This window comes from Camelus dromedarius, chromosome 4 (assembly GCF_036321535.1).
Source record: "Camelus dromedarius isolate mCamDro1 chromosome 4, mCamDro1.pat, whole genome shotgun sequence".
NCBI classification, from domain to species: Eukaryota; Metazoa; Chordata; class Mammalia; order Artiodactyla; family Camelidae; genus Camelus; species Camelus dromedarius.
This window is the reverse complement of record NC_087439.1, coordinates 54,735,433-54,758,645: the sequence shown is the minus strand read 5'-3', so window position 1 is coordinate 54,758,645 and position 23,213 is coordinate 54,735,433. Positions and strand designations below refer to the sequence as shown.

The following is a 23,213-nucleotide window of genomic DNA, read 5'->3' as shown; positions in this document are numbered from 1 at the left end:
GACGGTGCCGCGCATGCGCAGAACGTCCCGGGCCAGCGTCAGACCCACCGAGTGTGCGCCCGGGTTATTGTGAGGCGATGATGGCTGCTTCCATACTGGGCGCAAGGAGAGTCTGTGTCACACAGAGCAACAGTGGCCTGGTTAACATAAGATCCCTCTGTGAGAGGCTGGTGGTCAGCCTGGAATCAGTAGCCACCGGAGGCTGTGGCTCCGGGAAGACGGCCCGGATCTTGTTAGCGAAGGTTCCAGGAGTGAGGCGGCCAGCAAGAGCAGTAGCCCCCGAGGCAGCAGCAAACTCCAGCACAGCTCGTTGGCCTGGAGGATATGACGCTGGCATCAGCTGGGTTTTCAATGGCATGAGCTGCCGGAAGAAGCTTCTCCCCTGTTGTCTTCAGATTTACAAGGTAGATGCCATCATTTCTCCTTTGGTAGATGATTATTCCATTTAGAAATCAAGGTTGGTGCCACCTAAGTGGGTTCCTGGTGCAAGAACTTTGAGGACATCCTCCTTAATTTGCAGGACATCAAAAGCTCGGGACATTGTGAAAGTTTCCATTTAAGTTACCACAGGAATCTAGAACAATGTGTAGGGACCCCTCCCTGGGTAGTGTGGAAAAGCTAATTTGTAACTCAGAAGGCACTTTCTATAAAATTTCGCAAAGATACTTTTTACCTACAGTCGACCCTTGACCAACACAGGTTTGAACCTGCGTGGATCCACTTATGCATTTTTTTTTCAGTAGTAAATACTGCAGTACTACACAATCTGTGGTTGGCTGAATCCGCCGTGGATGTGGACCTGCATATACGGAAGAACAGCAGATACTGGGGGAACAGCATATGCGAAGGGCTGACCCTAATTTACATGCATATTTTAAACTGCAGGCTGGGTGGATGACCCTAGCGCCTAAGTTGTTAAAGGGTCGACTGTAGATATTACAACTTTGACTACTAGATGCAGTCAGTGTTGTTTAGGTAGACATAGTAACTTTACTGTGAAAGATTTTTTGTCAGTAAATCATAGTGTCTATTTTAAAGAACTGACTTTAAATCCAAGGAATGTCTCTATTTCTCAGTTTTCTCAACTGTCAAACAGAAATATTACTCACTTCACGAGCTTTCTGTAAAAATTAAAAAAAAATAATACTATTAGGTACTGGGAACCATGACACACAGTAAGCATTCAATAAATATTAGATATTGTTATCTATCTACTATCTATGAATATCTCTACCTTAAACCTCAAGGTAGCAGGCAAGATTTCTTGCAGGGAGAAATAAAACTACATTTGTGTCTCTAAACAAACAAGAAGAGATACTGCTTTTAAGTATATTTTTCTTAGCAGCTTGCAGATAGCAGTAGCTGTTACGAAGCTCACACTCAAGGTCTGTGCTTGTTTCAAAGAAAGCTCGCCATGTGTCGGGAGCTTGGCAGATGACTCAGTTCTGATTCCTTTTATGTCCACTTTCTCTCATTTTTCTTCTAAAATGCACGAGCAGCACAGCATCAATTTCTCTCTTCTCCCCCATCTCCGTCTCTTCCCTCCCCACCCCAACTCCTTTTCCTTCAGCTCGCGCACACAAGCATACACACTCGTTTCATTTTATTTATTTTTTTTTAATCCCCAGAGGATTCACGGAGCAGTCAGTGTGCAGCTGCCGTGTTTTCCACTGGTTCAATTGGCAATTACCTACTGTGTGGAGTTGCTAGGAGAAGGTGAATAAGCGTGATTACAGCATCATCGGTGTACTTATTCTTTCAATAACAACCTGTGGAGCTCTGCGGTCTGTTTCTGTACGGCTCTATATGTCATTTTCTCATTGTTGTCATTAATATTTGTTGAATTTATTGTTAAAGCATGGTATATTTTTAATTCTTGATTCCAGATCAATTAAGAGATAGAAATGTTGGCATTTAAAACAGGCACTTTTTTTCTCAGGGTGGTGCTGCTGATTCTGATTCCTGCCATCTGTTTTCATATTACATCCTGCCCTCCTTCCGTTGGTAGAGAGGAATTCAGCTTCTTCTGGTGTGCTAAAGTCATTCACGTTTCTCTTGTGCATAATAGCTCTCATAAACTGTAGGAATTCTGATGTGCTTCAGTGCACGGAACAGTAACAAATGAGCTGCTTTTGGGGAGAGCTGGAGCACTCAGTCGGTCAGTAGTACAGTAGCAGGCTCACATGTGCGGATTGTTCCTGTGAGGTCAGAGGATCTGTTTATACTGCTGTCTGCTTGAGGGGGGTAATGTGATGAGCATTGGATATGCCTGTCAAAGTCAATAGCAATTTCGGCAGAGGCTGCCCTCAGCTTTGTAAATCTGCAATGTTTTGATAGATAAGATGTGCTACTGTACAACTGTTTAAGATTTGTAGTAGACTGAGGAATGCTTGTTCTAGCGCTGAAACTGACTCTGACTGTACTGCCCTAGGAGTATCACCATGGGGTCTACTGCTACCGAAATCGAAGAATTGGAAAACACCACTTTTAAGTATCTCATAGGAGAACAGACTGAGAAAATGTGGCAACGCCTGAAAGGAATGTGAGTAAGCTCTTTGCTTGGTTCTGTGTTTTTATTTCCCCCCTTCCCCAAATTAGACTATTAACATGATGAATTGTTGATACTTTCTGATTTTGTGGACTAGTGCTTCCTTTAGAAAAAATTTCTTTTAAAAAATAAAAGAGGTCACTCCCAGTTAACAACTTGCTTGAAGGATGTATAGTAGTTTGCACTTGCATGTTTTATGTAAACTAAGGTAACTCCTTGAGAATTCACTTCACTGTTGTACTATATGGCTTCTTTTAAACATTCTGCATATGTTATTTAGGTATGTGGTTTAGATATGCAGAAAAGTAACTAGGAAAGCTGCTTGCCAGGGTACTTGCAGAAATAAAATTTCTCTCAGGTAAAAAGAGAGATTATTACTGGTACTTATTTCTTTGTGATTAGATTTTGAAAAAAACAAGGATGAGATTAATATGATAATAAATAATTATACTCCATTGTTCTTATTCATTATGTCTTAATTAATAATATTTATTTAAGAAAAATATTTATGTGGTAAAAGTAATAGCAGCATACCAAACTTACTTGAGAGTTTTGGCTTAAATTAACCAATTCACTTCTGAGAGTACAGAGTATCATAGTATAAAATAGACTTCAGTAAGATGGGTCAAGAGATGTATTTATGTCAAGCATGAAATGTAAGTACCTGAGCCAAACTTTAATTGCAATGCTGTTTACCTTGCTATTTAAACAGCATGTTAAGTTTTTTTCCTGTGTATGTTACTAATTCTTGTTTAGTGTTCCAGCATACTATGTTTACATGCTTTAATTATGTCATACTTTTAAAATCAGATTTAACATTTGGATAAAAATGTGAAATATGAATATTTACAGGCCATTGCAATTGCTTAGCATATTTGCAGACTTCAAATGAACATATATTTGCTTTCCTATGGTAATAGCTGAAGGAATTCTATACTATGAGAAATGAAAATTTTCTAGGATTTGTATTTCTAATGTTGTGTTTACATATTATTGTATAAAATGCAAACTTTGAGTAAATTTAATGTTGCTGTTTTGATTTTTTTTAAAGGAAAATTACATCAAACTTTGTTAGGTAAAAATTCCTTCTACTTTCTTCCATTTGAATGTATTTAATGATGTTTATATATTTAAATAGTGCTCTCTATATATTTTCTTACACTTGACCTGGCATTCCTGTGCACTGGCGTAAGAGCACAATAATAATACAAGCAACATTTAACAGAGAATAACTTTTAAAAAGGAAGCCATCTTTACATCATTTGAATGAATTAGAGAAATATATTTCCAAGATTCATTGAAGATTTAGAAATTGCAGGTTTTGTAGATGTGGTTCTCTAGGGAAACAAATAATCCAGTAAGAGCAAATAACAGCTTACAAAATTAATTAGCATAGATGAAAATTAAACATTGGCAGTCATCAGATGATATGTGTTCTAACTTAATGAGTGGATAAACATCTGTACCGGAAAAATTATATCTCATATTACAACCTATTTTAGATTTCCTTCCCTTTAGCAGGACAGGATGGTTTTGGTTTGTTTGTTTTGTTTTGTTTGTCTTTGATTTATTTTTCTGTAGTTACTTGAATGTATGAAGATGTACAGTAGTGAGTTTATACATATACCTTTAAAAAATTTGAAAGGAGAATTTGTGTTTACCTAACATTTTAGGGCAAAGGTATCTAACTTTCACTTTATCAACTGATCTCAAAGATCAACCTGTCATTTTATTTCAGGAGAGGGTGATAGTGTCATTCGGCAGTAGAGCTTCATGACTTGATATTCAACATGGATGTAGAATATAATTACGTATATGCATATATAAATTTTGAATTGTGTCTACATAGAGCCACTGTATGTCCACATAGAGACATTAAATAACCAAATTACTTATAATAGGGTTTTTTTGAAATAATTATTACTGAACTGATTGAAATGACTGAATGCTTTTGCATCAAAGGAAGAAGAAATTTTTATTTTGGTACTACTATTTTAACTTGTACTTTGACTTAAGACATTTCCAGTATTCTAGGTTTAGAATTGTCAAAACAAGAAGCTCTAAATCTAAAATCTGCATGACTAATGACAACCAAATTGTTTAATTATGGTCTTTTGTGTAGTCTGCATTCAAAGCAGTGATATGAGGGACTCCTTATTCCATTGCTGAAATTGTCTTGCCTATTTGAAATGTAATATTGACTCAAACAGAATTTTAGCTTCTCAAAATGTCTAGTGCTAGAATTCCACTTCTAAGTATTGGCAATTAAAATCATGTTACTTATGAAAGCTATCAAATAATTTTGCAACAATTTTCTTAGTTTGACAAAAAAGACTTGATGAAGGCCTTTAGATATTTGTTTGCAAAGTGATTTTTTGATCTTTTACTGCAGACTTTTACAAATGCATTGGTTTATTTCAACAGGATAATCTGTTCTTAAGTGGATTTACAATGTACACATTTTTGAGGTTAAATAAAAATAGAGGCAAAGTTTAGAGTAAAATAAAGTTTATTCTAGTATACCTTAAATATGGAAAACAAGAACCACACCAGGTAGGTATTTACAGAAAATATTTTATAGGCATTTTCCTACAACGTAATACGTTAGAACACTTTTCTCAGTCTACAGAAATAATTTTTAAATTTTGTAGCACATGTAAAAACATTGGTAAACTAAATTGAACTAAATTCTTCTCTACCATTTTGTTGATTTCTTTCATTGAGCTCTTTTTAAATCTCCTTCATGTAATATTTAAGTGAGACACCATATGCAGTGATATGCTAAGAAATCTGTTATTCCTTTATGGGAACAAAGGTGAAACACTTTTCTCTTCCCATTTCTGATGTAGACTTGTGTGGTTTGTTCTATTAATTTTCTTTTTATAGTTACGGCTTTTTTCTTTAGCTTTCTTCAATCCATCTTCTACCACTAATTTGTCACTCAGTGTGACAATTTATATTCTACACAATGACTCACCATCTATGACGGTAGAAGTGTTAGCAAATGACTATGGCATCATGTCCTTCATAAACTACATTTTGAAAGAATCATGTACTTGTCCATAAGTTATCAATTGTTTAGGATTTGGAAAACACTTCTTATTTCTTCTGCCATCTCAATACCTGGTGAAATTTCTCATTTGGAAGTTTCCTGTGACTCTGGGATTTATAATATTTCCTACATACTGAGAACATTTTTCTAACACTGGTCTTTGCAAAGATTGTTAAGTTTACTGATTCCTATGAAGAAAGTTGATTTGAACACCTTATATTTATTTTCATTTATGTGTAGTAGTTTTTTTTTCATTTAAAAAATAATCCTTTTTTTGTGTCATGATTTTTTTTTGTTTTATGGTCTTTAAATGTAATAAGGGCTCTTCCTCTGTGGATTAAAAGAAATCAAATATATTTTAAAACATTGGTGCTGCTCTTTCTAGTCAGTGCCACTGTTGTTAAGAGTTTGATCTAAGGGGCTACAGTATTTCCAGAAAACTGTAATCAAGTAGAAATATCAGGGAAAACCACCTGGTGTTATAGTAAAAACTGAATCAGTGTTATCCTACTCAGTTTTTCAGCAGAAGAGAGGAAAGTTTGAATTGCTCAAAACTATAAACGATTGACAAAAATGTGAGACTCACCACCATAGTACTTACTGCCAGTATCTTCAGTTTTTATAAGGGTAAGACTATGGGGATTTCACAGTTAAAGCCTAACTGAATATATGATAATTGATTATAAATGTATAGACACATACCTCTTTAATCTCTCCTAATCCAGATGAATATATAGATTTTAAGATCTGAAATAGTGAATGTAACAGTTGAAAGACTTAAGCTTCTTTTCTCATTTTTTCCTCTTTGATTGGTGGTAAACATGATCTTCAGTAGTCGAAGGATGAAATGTAGAGGAGCAGAAAGTGAAGGAGAAAGGAGGAACTGTATAATAACCCTATAACTAATTTCAATTTGGTGTTATCGTAGAGGGCAGTGTGTTGTACAGTTCTCAGATAAAGTAGCCCAAACCCTCATCACCAAGAAAATGTAGCAGAAATACATATTTAGAATAAAAATTGGCAAAAAGATAAAATGACAGGAGTTATCAGCACCATGTTCCCAAAGTAGAATCGTACTTTAGGATGGAGCATTATAGGTCAGACGCAAATAAATCTGATACTTTTACTCTCCTGCTTCGAACTCTTTAAAGCCTTCTAGTGTCCTCCCTTCAAAGTCCAGCATCCTTCACAGGTCTCCCGATACCTCCTCAATTTTTCCCTCCCAACCAAGCCCAAGGTGCCCCCAAAGAAATGCTACTTACCTCCCATCCTCCTTTGCTCATTATGTCCTCTTTTTTGGAGGGAACCATTCCTTTCTCCTCTCTCAGCTAGTTGCTCTTGCTTCCCAGGAGTCTTTTAGAGATGTGTGGGGATGTATCTGGTTGTTTCAGTGCCTGAGGGTGTTTTTGTATTTGGTAAACAACAAGGTTCAGGCATGATAACTGTCTTCTAGAGCCTGGGACATTCTGATTATCAGGAAGAATTACCCTACTCAAAATTCTAATAGAGACCCAGTTAAGAAATGGTGAAAGATCTCTTCTTAAACTTCATTTGCAAAGGAAATCATTCCTGACCCTCCATACTAGGTTAGTTTCCTATATTTGGCTCATTAAGTAACCTGGACTTCCCTTTTCATGATACGCTCTACTATCCTCATAAGCTACTGCAGACAAGGGCTATGTTCACTGTGTTTGGTTGTGGATCCCCAGTCCCTAGCATAATAAGTGGCATATAGAAGACAATGCAATAAATATTTTTTAATCATTCAATGAAAGGATAAAATTCTGAATCTTACAGTGGTGCCAACTACAAAATTGGATCAGTCAGACTACCAAAATAGGATCCAAAGCTAGGGTGGAGGAGTCGAGACAGATTCATAGCTGGATTAGGAATGAAGATGATGGAAGGAAGTAGTTTGCTTATTGTTTACTAGTTGTCAGAACTTTCCGGATATAATATATTTGTATTCTTATTTACTCTTTCCAGTGATTTCAAGAGGTAAGTGCCCCTAGTTGGTCAAACAGCTGGTGTCTGGTGGAACTTGGATTTAAATGTAGAACAGCCTAGCTCTGAAACTCTTATTCATGTTGTTTCCAAAACAAAAACAAAAGAGGACGTTCTCAGAATGGTTCTCTAGAAAGGTCACCAGAAAAAGGATCTAGAGTGGTGCTTCTTAAAATTTAGTCTAGGGGTCTTGTGGTAGGCAGACTAATTGCCCATGTCTATGTCCTAGTCCCCAAAACCTTTGCAAATCTTATATGTCAGAGGGGAATTAAGGTAGCAGACAGAGTTACCGCGGCTGCTAATCAGCTGACCTTCAAATATGGAGATTAGTTTAGATTATCCAAGTGGGCCCAATATATTCATAAGTGTTCTTAAAAGTTGAAGAGGGAGACAGAAGAAGAGGTCAGAGTGCTGTGATGTGAGAAGGACTCAACTTGTCTTTCCCAACACTAAAGATGGAGGAAACAGGCTATGCGCCAAGGAATGTGGGTAACCTCTAGAAGTTTGAAAAGGAAAGAAAACAAAATCTCTCTCTGGAGCCTCCAAAAGGAATGTAGCCCTGCCAACACCTTGATCTTAGCTCAGTGAAACTAACGTCAAATTTTGGGCCCATAGATAATATGTTTGTATTGTTTCAAGCTGCTAAGTTTGTGGTACATTCGTTGCAGCAGCAATAAGTAACTAATATATGCCTCCTGTAACAGAATAACAGAGTGCTTAATCAGCATAATCACTCCTATCCTCCACCCCCACAACACACACATACACTCATACTCACACAGACATGATGCCTAGAGATGGGGCCCAGCCTAGGTCACACTCGGTGGCACATTGAAGTTAGATACCCATTAATCTTAGCCTTTAAGTAACTCACTGTTTTCCATCTAACCCTGGATTACATGCCCAGACCACCAGTTTTCTTACCAAGCTCTGATATGTAGAGAATACGTAGTGAAAATATATAGTGGATTCATTTCAACTGTATAACAAGAATGTTTATGCTATCTCTCTTGGAAATTGTTTGATAAATCTCAGTCTCTGTTCTCACATGGATGACTATATGACTGAATTGTGTATGTGATGGATTAATCAGGCAAATAAGCTTAAAAAATCTGTTCTTTAGTCATAAAACAAATTTGAAGAAAACCACCTCATGAAACCTATATTGGCGTACAGATACAATCTTCATATAAATTTCAGTCCATGCATAGCATTATGTTATGGTTTCTAGAATGGACATTGTTGAAGTGAAATACCTTAGGGATTAAGAAATTGAACTCTGGAAACAGTCAGGTATTGTCTAACACCTTCTATCCTTTAACTGAGTGACTAGAAAAATTATTAACTTCACTTATTTATAAAATCCAATTATTTTGTTCATTATTCATTCACTCATTCAATAAATATCCACTGATTATGTGGCATGTCAGGTATTATTTTAAGCATAGAAGCTTACATTCTAAATGACAAAACAAACAACAAAAAAGTAAACTACAAAAAGTAAGTTGATATGGAGTAAGAAGTGACCTGAAGAAAATGCATCAGATCATGTAACCAAGAGTTACTTGGAGAAGATACGATAGTCAGGGATGACATCTCTCAGGAGGTGACTATTCAGCTGAGACAGACAAAAATTGATACCTACCTCATAAGATCTTGCGCTGAGAGGGGGCTAGTGAATGATATATATAATCTCAGTCCAAGTTCAGAATTAAGTGAGGGATAGATACAGAGGTCCAGTAGATGGAGATAAAATGTCAGCTTTATTGAAAGACTAAACTTGTAATGGAGGATAAGATTTTGGTTTGCAGCTAAATAAGCCAAAGCACCTCTGAATTCAATTTTCTCTTCAAAACTGTAGACTTCCCCAAAAGGGGACAAAAATCTCCTCTCCTAAATTTACTTCATGACCTTTAACAGATGAGACATTCTTCGCATGAGTAGAATATCCCTTCCCCACCCCTTGAAAAGGACAGCTTGCACCCCCAGGTCTAATTCCTTCTCCAGAAGTCACCAACCAAATGTTTTTCTGCCTTCTCTGTGAAAGAATATGAAAAGCAGCAAGGAGAAGCCTAGGAGACTTTTCCAGTTGAAGGGCCTTCCACTTAAAAGGAAGCATTAGGATCTGAGAATCTGGATGTTGTTTGAATCAAGATAGTGAAAATTAAATAAAATAATGTATATAAGAAATATAGCACAGTACCTGGCATACAGTAAACTCTTAAAACATTGTAATTATTAATATTTCCATAGTCTTATCCATTCTTATGTGTATTCCAACTCTACTGTGTAACAGCTATATGGTAAGTTGATTGATTTTTTCAATGCCTTGGTTTCTTACCTGAAAATAGAAATAATACCCTTATCAATCTCATAGGTATTGGGAAGATTAAATGAATTAATTGTCATAAACTGCTTAGAGTAGTGCCTAGAATTCAAAAAAATTCTAGCTGTTGTCATTATTATTACTGATAACATATGCAGAAGCAGAATTCTATTTTTTTTCAGGTAATTTTCTTAACAGAATCGATAGACAGAACAGGATTGTCAAGATGAGAAAAGTCTTTCTCTTAGCTTAGTGAAAGTGGTTTCACCAAGATACCCAGGGTTCTCTTTAACAGAAGAGTTATACTCAAGGATTTACATTTCTCTGGGACAGGAACTTGGGTTATATAGGAAGAGAGAGCTGAGGAAGAGAAGTGGGCGGGCCTTGAGAGTTTCACCAACACAGGAATTGCCTTGATGGATTCAGCATCTTTTGTTCACCATCTTGTAATGGCCTTTGAATGGACTTTAGGTCCCTATAATTATGTATGATCCAGGGCTAATCTGATTTCCTGAGTTGCTCAGGCTTGAAAATCATTCTTTAGGTCTTTTCTTATCCCAGCCGAGGTCTGGTTCATAAGGTAGTTGATTTCCAAGTAGTTATTGTGGTTTCCCATGGACTTCCTTTTGCTAATTCATTTTAGGAAATGCCAAATTACCATTATGTTATTAGGTTTTGCCCTTTATTCTAACATATTTCAATCAGCTAATCAAATGTAAATATTTGTGTAAGTCTGATTTCCATCCTAAAGGACTGTACTGTAAGCCATTTGGATATGAAAGGAACTGTACTGTTTATTAGCATCATTAAACAGATGGTAGTGTTAAAGGCTTATGAGAATCCAGGTATTCCACATATCTGATTGGAGCAAGTATTAAGCATGAATAACTATTTATTGTTAATAAAGGACATAAAAATGATAACAGGTTATTAGAGGCAAATAAATGAAACATTATGACTCTTTTGTCTTCTTTAAGCTACACTTTCTTGAAGTTGTTTAAAGAGATTATATGTTATTTTATATCTTATAAAATATTTAAAAACATAAATTTTTATTAACTAGGCCCAGAAAATGCTCAATGCAAATAATTTCTGGTAGGCAAAATTTTGATACTTGTAGCTATTCAAATAAATTTATAATGAGTCATGAAAAAGTAATAAAATCTTTTAAGTACCAATGTCTACTGGGCAGGAAAACAGAGGTCAACTTTAATTAAACTCTGCATAAGCATGGAGAGTAAAGGATTCTTGGAATTTTGTACATGAATAATGTCCTTGATAACTTAGAAGAAAATCACAATAGACTGCTATTAGAAAAGCAACAGTATGATGACTCTGGTCCACTTAAAACTGGATTTTCCAAGATGTGGCTCAAAACAAACTGCATTTGGAGCAAGATAAGAAAAAACTGAATGACGCTGGCATCAATGATGTTTTTGATTAGCTTAAACTATTTAAAATCACCTCATAATTGAATCATGGTAGTGATTGCCCTTTATAATTCTTCTGTGCTTTGTAGTTTCTAAAATATTTTTCTTTTGATCTGCATGGTTCAGCATAATTATCCTGTTTTTCTGATGAGAAAACTGAGCCTCAAAGACATTAAATAACTTAACTAATGTTTCCCTATTAGTGGGGGGAGAATCAGATTCCTAGGCCTGGACCTATTCCATTTATCACTGACTTAGATAATTCCATTTAACACTGGAGACTCACCATAAAACCTGACATTTCAGGATTAAAAACTGCTCTCTTACTTTGATTTTTCCACAATCCTGCCATCTGTCTGCCTAATTCTGCATACTCAAGGCTGAATACTAAGGGGACTTATCGCTTGACATATGCTGTAGATGTCAGAAACTCCCTAGTTCTATTTCTCTCCTTTTCTAGGGCATGAACTACAATTACCCCTTTAATTAATTAATTTAAACAATGATTCTAGCTAGTATTTGCAAGGGAATTTGACTTTTCCTAAACTCTCTTGCCTCTTTAGAGCTTGGACTCTTACAAAATTATTCTAATTTATTTGGCCTTTGGTATCCAAACAGAGAAAGATAATTCTGCACAGTAGAAAAGTCTGGATGTCTATCCTTGAAGGTTTTTATTTACCAATAAGAATAAATCCTGGAGTTCTAATGATTAAAACTAGGTATTTTATTCTTACTATGCTTTCTGTTCTTTTCATGTTATAAAGGATTTTAAGCATACAATGAGGTTCTTTTTTAAAGTAAAATGAGTGTTTCTCCTTTTGTTTATTTTAGAAAAAAATCACCTAAATGAAGAAAAATCACCTTATTCTGCTTTATTTCCCGTAGAGAATATAAACTACTTAAAGTTGCACAGTATTTTCCTCATTATTTCCTGTACTGTATTTGGAGATAGTTAAGAGATGGGTTAAGGAGCTCTTCCTTAGAACCCTCAAAATCTTTATTACCTCCTATTGGTTCCAATGTGAAAAAGTGTCTTTATATGTATAATCCTCTCCTATTTCATCCCTGAGAAAATCTCTGCTTTAATATCTAAGTATTCCAAAGAGCCCTCTATTGTCCAGAAATTCTTTTATGCTGTTGTTTGCTATTACAGTATGGCCCAATTTGTTCATGACTTCCTGCATCCACTCTTGGATATTCCCTCCCATACTGACTCTGAGCTTGGCTAGAATGTTGGACAACTTGCTTTGGCCAATGGGATCTTAGCAAATGTGACACAAGCAAAGGCTTGGAAAGGGCTTATGCATTTGGGGTTTACTCTCTCCTGCTGCTGTTTGGAACTCTCATACCAGTACGGGATGAAGCCTGGTCAAGCCTACTGGAGGATGAGCATGTGGAGCAGATATTAACCATTCCAGCTGAGGCCCCTCTAGACCAACCAGACCATCAACTACCAGACATGTGAATGAGGTCATCCTAGACGATTCAACTTTTTCAAAATCATGAAGAAATAGTAAATGTTTATTGTTTTCAGCTACTAAATTGCAAGATAGATTGTTGCACTCAAAAAACATCAACTGATATATACCTCAAATCAAGCTTTTAGCCTCTGAATTTTTCATATAATTCTTCTCTGGCTCCCACAGATTTTTCCTACTACCACTCCTCTCTCTCTTCCATCATCTCCTATCGTTTATTTCTTTTACCCAACCAAAAAAGTTAGTTAATATTTCAGCGATTATGAAAATAAAAATTAAGTTTCCTATTTTCAGAAAATGAGTCCAGTAAAATTTTCCTCCAGTTATTTCCACCAGCAACAATATCAATGGCATGTACACACTTACCATATTTCTTCCAGTACATGATTCCTCAGTGACCTGTGTATTGAAGTTGTGTTGCTCTTTGGTCTCTTTGAATAAATATAATTTTCCACAAAATAGAAGAGAAACATAGAATAAGGCAGGGAAACTACATGCTTCATAAGAGAAGATGGTTCATATCCTGTTACCCTGGCAACAGGCACTGGGAAGGACAGGGCTCCCCACACATCCTGTTGCCCTGACAACAGGTCAGGCAGGGCATGGGAAGGCCCAATTCCCACTCTACTAGGCCTTTTCTTTGCAGCCACAAAGAAAAAGGAGAAAGTGATTTTGAATTTTGTTCTTCCTCACTTACATATTTCTTCTATTATCTGAATCACTCCAGTATAAGATTATCTTTCCAGATGTAAGAGGGTAAGAAAATAGTGACTTCAGTTTTTACATTTATAAGCTCTGAAACATTTGCTAATTTTTGATTGAGTCAAAGGAGTAAATGATAGGAAAAAAAGGAGAGGGAGGGAATGAAAGTAGTAGGGAGAATAAATTGTGGAAACCAGATAAGTAGTGTGTGAATAATGCAGCAACCAAGAGATGATTTGGGGTTTGTATCACTTAGCTACATTGGCTAAGCTTAGCTAATTTTAGAGAGTTCATTTGAGAAAGTCACATTTGTGAAATGATTGCTTATTTGGTTACCTGTACTTTGTGAACAGATAGTACATAACCAAATATCGTAAAGTAATGTTATGCTATAAAACATGTTATTTTTGTCCAGTTAATTTTCAGTTCTGTACAGATTTTCCTTTTTATTCAGCTTTTTTCTTTCATCACTTATCTTTTCTTGCCATATAGAGTTGATAAGAAAGCAATATGATCGAATTATTTTTCTTCTCTCTTTGTTCCTTAAGCAATTGGTTTGATTATGTAAAAGACATACACTTTACATTTATTTTTGGAGCTATATATTGCTTTGTCTTCATAATATATGATTTTATATAAAATAGTTGTCAACTTAAAATTGACAGATACTATTAGTTCTGCTACCACAAATTTTCCTGTGAATTAAAATAAAATCTTAATTGACTTCTCTGATTTTATAGGTAGAGTAACAGCTTTAACTTCTGTAAATCAGAGTCTTCTTGGTGAAGAGAAATGTCTGGCAAAATCTTCTCTCAGAAAACAGTAAAAGGGATTTGTGGAGAAAATATTTTGTATTTAAACTGAGTGAAAAAGGAGGTATAGGTTGGTGAAGAGGAAGCATCTTTGGGAGACTGTAACTATTTTAAAGCTTAATTTCTGGAAGACCAGATAGGAGAATTGGAGCCTAGTCAGAATCAGAGAAAAAACACTCCTAACCATCTGAGACAAGATAAGGTGACCCTTCTAGGTATTCTAACTGCACTTCATGTGTTACAGTTATTGTCCATTTAATTGTTTTCCCTTGTAGGTAATCCTTTTTCCTCCTACGAGGTAACAAGAAGAAGTAGAATCCACTTGCCATTTGTTTAGTATGGTATCCTTCAGCCTAGAATAGTATGTTGCATAAAGTAAGAACTTGAAACTGTTTCACTACAGCAAAGACCAGTAATCAGACAATATGCAACAACTTTACATTTAAGTTGTGTAGCTAGTAAGGCTATGTTGTGCAGCAGCAACATTAATTCAGGTTGGAAGGTCAAGAAGGTTTTATGGACTAGTAGAGATTCTTGGGGATGTGACTATATGACAGACAAAAACAAAATCACAAACAAAAGCCTCATTATATGGAACTTAGAATCTCAGAGGATTGTGGTGAGGGATAGAAATTATGCAATCAGAATGCCCAGGCCCTGTGTCTGGCACAAAATAAGCATCTGTTATTGTAAGTTACTTTTTTGTGGCACAACTATGTGTAAGAGAGTGTGTCTGTTTTTGCCCATTCCTCTACTAAATATGAACTTGAGGTAAAAATTGACCCTACATAACTATATGATAGGTAGAGGCAGAAGAGATTCAAACATTGAAGGAACTTCCTACTCCAAGATTCTAATTTCGTTTGTGTGCACTTTACCACTCATATCCTAGGAAAGCTCAATTTTCTGTTTCATTATGTTAATTGAACAGTTTTGATTATATTGAGAATATCTTTCAGTAATTAGTGAATGTTCTGGGCTTACATGGCCTTGTGGCCCAGGGAATCCTTGGTGAGTGAATTCTTGATGCTGCTGCTGTGTATCCTGTGAGAATTAGTTGCCTCCTGAAGTTTCCAAGCGGCAGCAAGTCAGACAGAAGAAGATAAGCTGACCAAACTTGGAGGCGATCAGGCTAAATATTTTATGTTAGCCTCCAGACTACACTTACTTGTCCACTACTCTGTTGAAGACTAACTAAAACTTTCTTTGCACAGTTCCTCAAAAAGAAACTTATAAAGCAAGGTAGTCTTGAAATGTCACAATGTGACTGAGCAATTTTAACAGTTCTTTAGGTTTATTTTTACCAGATATTCGTGTCCAAGGTGTGTGATGAGGCTTGAACTAAAGTCATCATTTTCAAACTATCAGTTAATATTTGTGTGCTGTGACTTCATCCTGTCATGTGAGTCATATTTCAATTCAGAAATAAATATTTGCAAAATGTGTATCAGAAGATGCCTCTAAGAGATAACCCACCTATCCATAATTAGAGCCATGAATTAAGGAGTTACCACATATATGTAATGACTGAGAATGTTCCAAAGTGAAATTTAGAACCAAAATATTAATGTACAGTTTAAAGGATCAAACTATTTCTGGCATTAATCCCCACATGACTTCATTTAAGTTATATATAATTTATTGACCTCTCATTTTGTTATTTAAAAATTTTTTAAAAAATTTTTATTGAGGTATAGTTGTACCATATTATGTTACACGTGTACAATATAGTGATTCACAACTTTTAAAGGTTATACTCCATTATAGTTATTATAAGATATTTGCTATATTCCCCATGTTGTACAATATGTTCTTTTTTTTCCTTCCATTTTTAAATTTAAGTATAATCAGTTTACAATGTTGTGCCAATTTCTGATGTATAGCATAATGTTTCAGTCATATGTATACATCCATATATTCCTTTTAATATTCTTTTCCATTATAGATTACTACAAGATATTGAATATAGTTCCCTATGCTATATGTAGAAACTTGTTTATCTATTTCATATATAGTATGTTTTATATGTACTATACACTATATATACAATATATTCTTTTAGCTTACTTTATACCTAATAATTTGTAGCTCTTATATACTTTCCCTCTATTGTTTTATTTATTATCTTGGCGGGGGTAGGTAATTAAGTTTGCATATTTGGTTTTGGAGAGGGTACTGGGAATTGAACCTAGGACCTTGTGTATGCTAAGCAGGTGCTCTACCACTTGAGCTACACCCTCCCCACTTCCCTCTATTTTACATAAGGCATAGGTAACAAATTTTTTGATTCATTACCACAATCTGTTATAGTTTTCTATGTAAAATATGAAGAAATACAGTGCTAAAAGTTACTTTGTTTTCTATTCTTATATTTCTTTGATTTCTAATTCTATACTAAATTAGCATAATGCTCACTTTCTGTTATTAGACAGGTTGGTTGATCCACTGACTGATAGCTATAGCATGTGGAAAACAAGAAATAACATGGAATCACTTTGGGGTATTTTGAAATTAGAAACATGTTGCCAAATAGTCTTAGTTCCCTAGAAAGAGGAAATATTTAAATTCAGAAATAGGGAATTAAGAAAATACTCTCCTTGATAAACTCAGATTGTTTTAAGTGTATGTCTTATGGGTGTAAAAGTAAACACTAATTTACACAGTGTGAGTCATACTATGGTAATCTTAATTACAGATTAGAACTATCTTAAGAATGAGAGTCATTAAGAAATAAAGTTGTAGCTTAAGTTCATCAGGACTATAGTCTATATTGAACAAGTATCAGGACTATACTGACGCTTGTAATAATGTTGAAGTTCTTTGGCAAGTAGGACTAATATTATTTAATTAACCCAATTTAGTTGTCTTATTAATACAATGTAATTTATTTGTTCATTCAATGACTGCTCATCTTTGAGCACATGGAGAGCTCCAGCATTATTCTAGGCACCTGGGATACATGATAAACAGTACAGCCATGATCCTTACCTTATGGAATTACATTTTGATGGTGAGGATGGATGATGAACAAGCAAACAAATAAATATGCAATGTAATTTTAATAAAAGCAAATAGAATACGGTGATGATGTGTCTGGCAAGTTCAAAAGTGGCTATTATAGAAGAGTGGTCAGGGAAGGGCTTCCATGACAGTGACTTGTGAAGAGTGACCTCAATGAAGTGAGGAATGAGCTATGCCAAGACCTGAGTAATGCATCTCAGACAGAAGGAACCAAGGGCAAAACCCCTGAGGCAGGGGGCATGTGGCATGTCTAAGGTAAAATAAGGAAACCAGGAGGACTGGCTCACAGTAGGGGAGGGTAAGAGTGAAAGAGTTGTGTTTGGAGAGAAAGGCAGAGGTCAGATCCTCTAAGACCCAACAGGCCACGATAAGAATTAAGATTTTATTCTGAGCCTGGTAGAGAGCCTTTGGAGCACTGAAGCAGTAGAGTGGAGGATCTGACTTAGATTTTAAGAAGACTTCTCTGGTCATTTTGTGGAAGCTAACAGTGAGGACGGGGAGGTAGGGAAGAACAAGTCTGGAGACAGGAAGATGTGTTAAGAGGTTATGGCAGTTGTCCAGGTGAAGAATTGGTAGCTTTGGTTACACTGGTACTGGAATTGGTAAGAAATATTCAGATTAAGGACATATTTAAAATTAGAGCTGGTAGGATTCACTGATGAATTGAATAGGGGAGTGTAAAGACTGAAAAGGATGAGGTATAATGCCTTGTTTTGCGTGTTTGTGATCCTGACCAACTGGGTCTAAGGTCCCTTATGTGAAACTCTTGGGCCCAAATGTGACCTGAATTCATAACTTTTCAGATTTTAAAGAGGTAATAAATAAGGTGCCTATTCCAGAAATTACTAAATATTCCCAGCAGAGTCTGCATAGCTCCCAATGAATATTTCTGCAAAAAAGCATGTAAGTATTCACTTAATGAAACTAAATGGCCTGTATTAGTTCAGTTTAGGTTTTGCTCTCAGATGAGTTCAGGTCAGATTAGATTTTTCTGCCAAATGAAAATGTCTGGTTTATAGAGCTTTAGGATTTTCTTAGTTGTGGATAAGGGATTATTAATCCATTCTGTTTCCTGAAATAGGGAAGATCATGGTGAAAACAAAAAGCTCTTCTGGGTCCATGAATTTTAAGATACCTATTAGACAGTCAAGTAGCCTTACAAATAAATAGACAGATGGACAAATGAGAGGTCAGTGCTGAAGATAGAAATTTTGGAGTCATATATATAAAGTCATGAAACTAAATGAGATCATCTGGGGAATTAAAATTGGTATTAATGAGAAGAGGGAGAGAGAGGCACTCCAACATTTAAAGGTTGGGAGAGAAGTCAGGAAAGGAGACTGAGGAGTAGTCATTGTGCCATAGCATATTGAAAGCCAAGGGAAGACTATTTTTTTAAGAAAGACAGTATCAAATGTCAAATGTTGCTGAGAGATCATGTAACTTGAACTGTGCCCTGATAATTGGTTTTTGAATTATGAAGTTCTTTGGCAATCTCGGAAAAACACTCTCAGTGAAGTGGTGGGACAAAATCCTCATAGGACTGGGTAGAAGACTGGAGGTGAAGAAGTGGGGGCAGCGTGAACAGATAACTCAAAGAATTCTCTATAAAGGAGATCATAGAGATGGGGTGATAGCTGGGAAGGATGGGATTGAGGGTAAAGGAGTTTGTTAAATGTAGAAGACATTAGAGAATTCTGTTGGGAATGATGATAGAAGTGATTCTGTAGAGAGCAAGAAGTCAATATTGAGGGGGGCGGGGAGAGAGCGCACTCTCCAGTCCCTTGAGTAGGTAAGAGGTAAGGACTGCGTTAAATGCAGAGATTGGGTCTAGGAGCAAGGGTGGCTCATCTGTGGCAACAGGAGGGAAGGCAGACTGGGAGCATTTCCAAGTAGGCAGATGTAAGCATGGTGATGGTCCCCTCTGGTTACTTTTATTTCCTCAGTGAAATGAAATTAGAGGCTATTTGCAGAGTCAGGAGGGGAGAGAGGGAGTGGAGATTTAAGAAGTGTGAAACAACCATCTAAGAAAGAAGGAACATGACTAAGGTGGAATTGGAAGGCAGTGCTGAGCATCCACTTTGATCATATACTTAAAGTGAGATCAATCTACATCTCTGTGTCTTTTTTCCTGCTACATTTAGTTCAGCTGCTTCCATGCAGACTCAGAGCAGATGCAGAAGTAGGTTTACAGAGTTCGTATTTTGCCAGAAAATATAAGTGCAATGGATGAAGACAGGGAAACTAGGGTTGAGGGCCTCTTCAAGGTGAAAGGTAAGGGGAGAGATGAGAATGTTGCGGGGATGATGGACAGTGAAAATGTGGAAAAGGTCAGAAGTTTAGAGGTAGGGAAAGGGACAATGAGTTTCTGGAATGGGATGCTAGGATTAGTGACCTTTTTCTTTTCTCAGAGACACAAAATGATATAGTAGATACATATTTTGTGTAGGCAAGCTTATACAAGAAATACAATTTGTGAAATGAATCTATGGTAGGTAATTTTATTTTCCCCCTCTTTACAGAAGCCTGCTGTGAGCTCTTTTACATTTTGTTACTAAGCTTTCTCTTCAAAACAGAAGAGGCTGTTAGGAGTGTGGCCATTCCTGCAAAGAAAACAAAGCTGGCAGATCTAATTTTAGGATGCTTTCCCTTGACAACAGCCTTTCAAATATTGCTTATACAACAATACAAATTGGCTCCAGAAATTAATGAGACTGCGTTTGGTCAAAGAAATATAATTCCCTTTTATACTTGAACTTTTCACAGTGTCATGAGAACATGTAACAGGACTTTCCCTTCACCTTGCTTCAGTGACTGAAATGTTACTGTTTGTAGTGTTCTTGGTGGTGGTTAGCAAATTTCAATGTGTGCATCAGTAGCAACAGGCCAAGCATGCAATGACGGACTGCTGTGAAATAAGGTTTTAACCACAAGGAAATTGAAATTGTTTCACTACGTAAGAGCTGTTGTTCCTCTCTTTACATTAATAGTAGCTTAGGTGACCTAAATAATTCAGACTTTAAGTTCCTTCTTTAGAGCCAAATCATGTTGTACATGCTAAGCAAGCAAATACTTGTCTCTCTCTTCGATGATTTTACTACCAAGAGTGAGTTTACTTGGTTGAAATTTTATAATAAAACAGTCACACACACATAGTCATAAAAAATAATGATATTTAGTTAAGCACTTTGGTATAAATGTAACTTCCATTCAGTAACTTGTTTCTTTTGATTTTTATTTCAGTGTCATTATATATAGAATTTGGTGGGTCATAATATGACAGAGTTATAAGACCTTCAATAAAGGTCACTTGTGAATAGATTTTACATCTCCTTTTCCCAGGAAATTTAATCTTCTGTTTTTGTGAAATAAACTAATTTAGGGATAATCATATGTGAGTAATATGAATATTTGAAATTATTCTTCTGAAATGTTTTCTGTATTTTCCATTTGGCATTTCAGGGTTGATCTTATTTGAAGTTTGGTAACAGGCTGCTTATTCCAAAATAATTCTTACAGTTCTTGGATCCTTGGTGAGATGTTCCCATAGGTAATGCTGTGCATTTTATAGTTGAAAAATTGAAAAATTATAGTTGAAAAATCCTTTTCAGCTCATAGAGATCTTCCCTCCTGATTTCATCCCTTTGAGGACTGGCCTGAATATGATCTGAGACTACATGACTCCTGTTTATTCTGCCTTCAAAGTTGTACTTAAATATCCAAAAATCCAGGCATATGTTTCGACTGGGTCTTTAAACAAATATAAGTGTGGCTTCCTTTGTACTAATCCTGTACATTGTATAACATTTTTACTTTCAAAAATTAATTCTCATTTTTATCAAAGTAAAAAGTAGTACCATAAGACTATGAAAACAGAACTCTTCTTCCCTACTCCTTAACACTATGCAGGTCTGCTTCCTGAGACATCAACTTTCATCTTTTAATTCTTTCTTCCTAAAAATCCATATTTTAAAATAATAGTTTTAGGTAGTTCTTTCTTGGTTTATCTTTTTAGAGCCTTATCTATTGACTTCATACAGCAGTGGGTGAAAATTCAGCGTTCTTAGACAAACTCTAACCACTCCCCACTTGACTTACTCTCCTCTCATTCTCCCATTGTGGTTGTATTACCATTCCAGTGAATCAGTATTTGGTGTTGATAGTATTATGGCCAAATTGTCTTCACTTCTGAGCCAAGAAATGAATTATGAATATGTTTCCTGTAGACTACAATCGCTTGTTTTTTCCTGGAATTAATAAATATCTCATTTTATTTGTTAGTTTGTTGGCCTTGATTACTGCCTAACTAATTCTTTCCAAATTCATAAAAAAAGTGTAAAACATTCTTCAATATATTGCCCACATTTCCAAGCACATCGTGTGCTTTTTCTGCCCCACTCTTTTCCTTGGAGACATTGTTCTTCGAGCCTTTGTCCCCCAGCTCCTTCTGGGGCTCTCCATGCCTGAGGCTCACCTACCCGCTGGGGCTGCTCTTTGCCTTCATTCTGTGAAATCCCTTCAGTACCCTCATGAGTTGGGTCTGTTGTTTCCTGGGTTCCATTCGTTTTGATTTATTCTCATTTAGAGAAGCTTCTCTAATAGCTTCCCACAATAGGGCACTTGAGAAACACGCTCTTTTAAAGTGCATTCATATATGAAAATAGATTTATTCTATTTTGATACAGCTTGATTGGCTCTGAAATAATAAGTTAAAATAATTTTTTCTCAGAATTCTGAAATAATTGCCTCGTTGTATTTTAAGTTTTAGTGTTATTACCAAGAAGTTTGATGCCATTTAGCCTTGATCTTTTTATTTTATATTCTCTCCAAGCCCATGAGCCAGGAATTTCTCCTTATTCCTTTATCTTCAGAAATTTCATGATAATAACATTGGTGTAAGAATTTTATAATGAGAAGTTGGTTGGTCCTTTCAATCTGGAAATGCACGCCCTTCAGTTTGGGAAATTTTTTTTTTAATTTTATAATTTTCTTCTTTCTATTTTCTTTATTAATTTTTTCTGGAATTTATATGTTTCTCCTTCTGGATTAAGCCTCAACTTTTATATTTTCTCTCCTCCTGTCCTTTTAAGGTTTTTTTTGCCTTTTAATTTTTATTTATTTTAGTTTTTTATTTGTAGCATTCCATTCTTTTTTATACGCATGGTAACACTTAATGGCTCTGAAATTCATTTTTGTTGATTAACGTTTTTCTTCTTCAACTTGAATACTCTACTGAATTGCTGTTTTTCTGTGAGTATGTTTCAGTTTGTCATTCCCATTAAAGACTTTCCTCAAAGGTCCGGTGATCCTTGATTGTCTGCTCACTTTTAAAAGAGAGACACTTAAAAGCTGATTGATAGTTAGTGTGAATGGATAGTGTTTGTTGATTTGTGGGCTTCATAATAGGGTGAAAAGTACCTATCTACTTAATTACCTGATCACAAAATGCCAGTGTCCACAGGACTTTTCTTTGGAGTTACTTGTTTTCTATACTGGAAAATAATCTAATCACCAGTCTAAGATGTTAAAATCAAGTTCTCATTCTAGAACTTGTTCTCATTCTACAGTGAGGAAAAGAATTGGGGTCATACGATTCATTATGTCGTTTTTATTTATTTATGTATTTTTAAACGATATAGCTGCTCATCTCTCTCATCTCTGTGACTTAATTTCACCAGAAGATAAACATCTAATTTTCCATAGTGATGTGGGAGCAGTAGTTACCAGATACTGAGGAGGAAAATGGGGATCTATCTTCTCTGTGATAGGCTTTCATACAAAATCCTACTTTAAGGCCCACTCTAATTCTCTGGTTTCTGCAACACCTCGTGCCTCAAATT

At 35.8% G+C, this 23,213-nt stretch overlaps 1 protein-coding gene across 6 annotated transcripts in view; it reads left to right on the top strand.

Annotated features, from left to right (window-relative positions):
• Positions 1–1,701: 1,701 nt before the first annotated feature.
• PDE1A (phosphodiesterase 1A) overlaps positions 1,702–23,213 on the top strand; it is a 297,804-nt gene continuing 276,292 nt past the window's right edge. For 3 of the 6 annotated variants that reach the window (XM_010991573.3, XM_010991567.3, XM_010991603.3), the window contains exons 1-2: positions 2,074–2,205; positions 2,432–2,542. In XM_010991573.3, the coding sequence (XP_010989875.1) occupies positions 2,442–2,542 (101 nt within the window). In that variant the 5' untranslated portion in view covers positions 2,074–2,205; positions 2,432–2,441. Of the gene's footprint in view, positions 1,717–2,065; positions 2,206–2,431; positions 2,543–23,213 lie in introns of those variants that run through there. The other 3 variants (XM_064484963.1, XM_064484962.1, XM_064484961.1) reach the window with 3 other exon arrangements.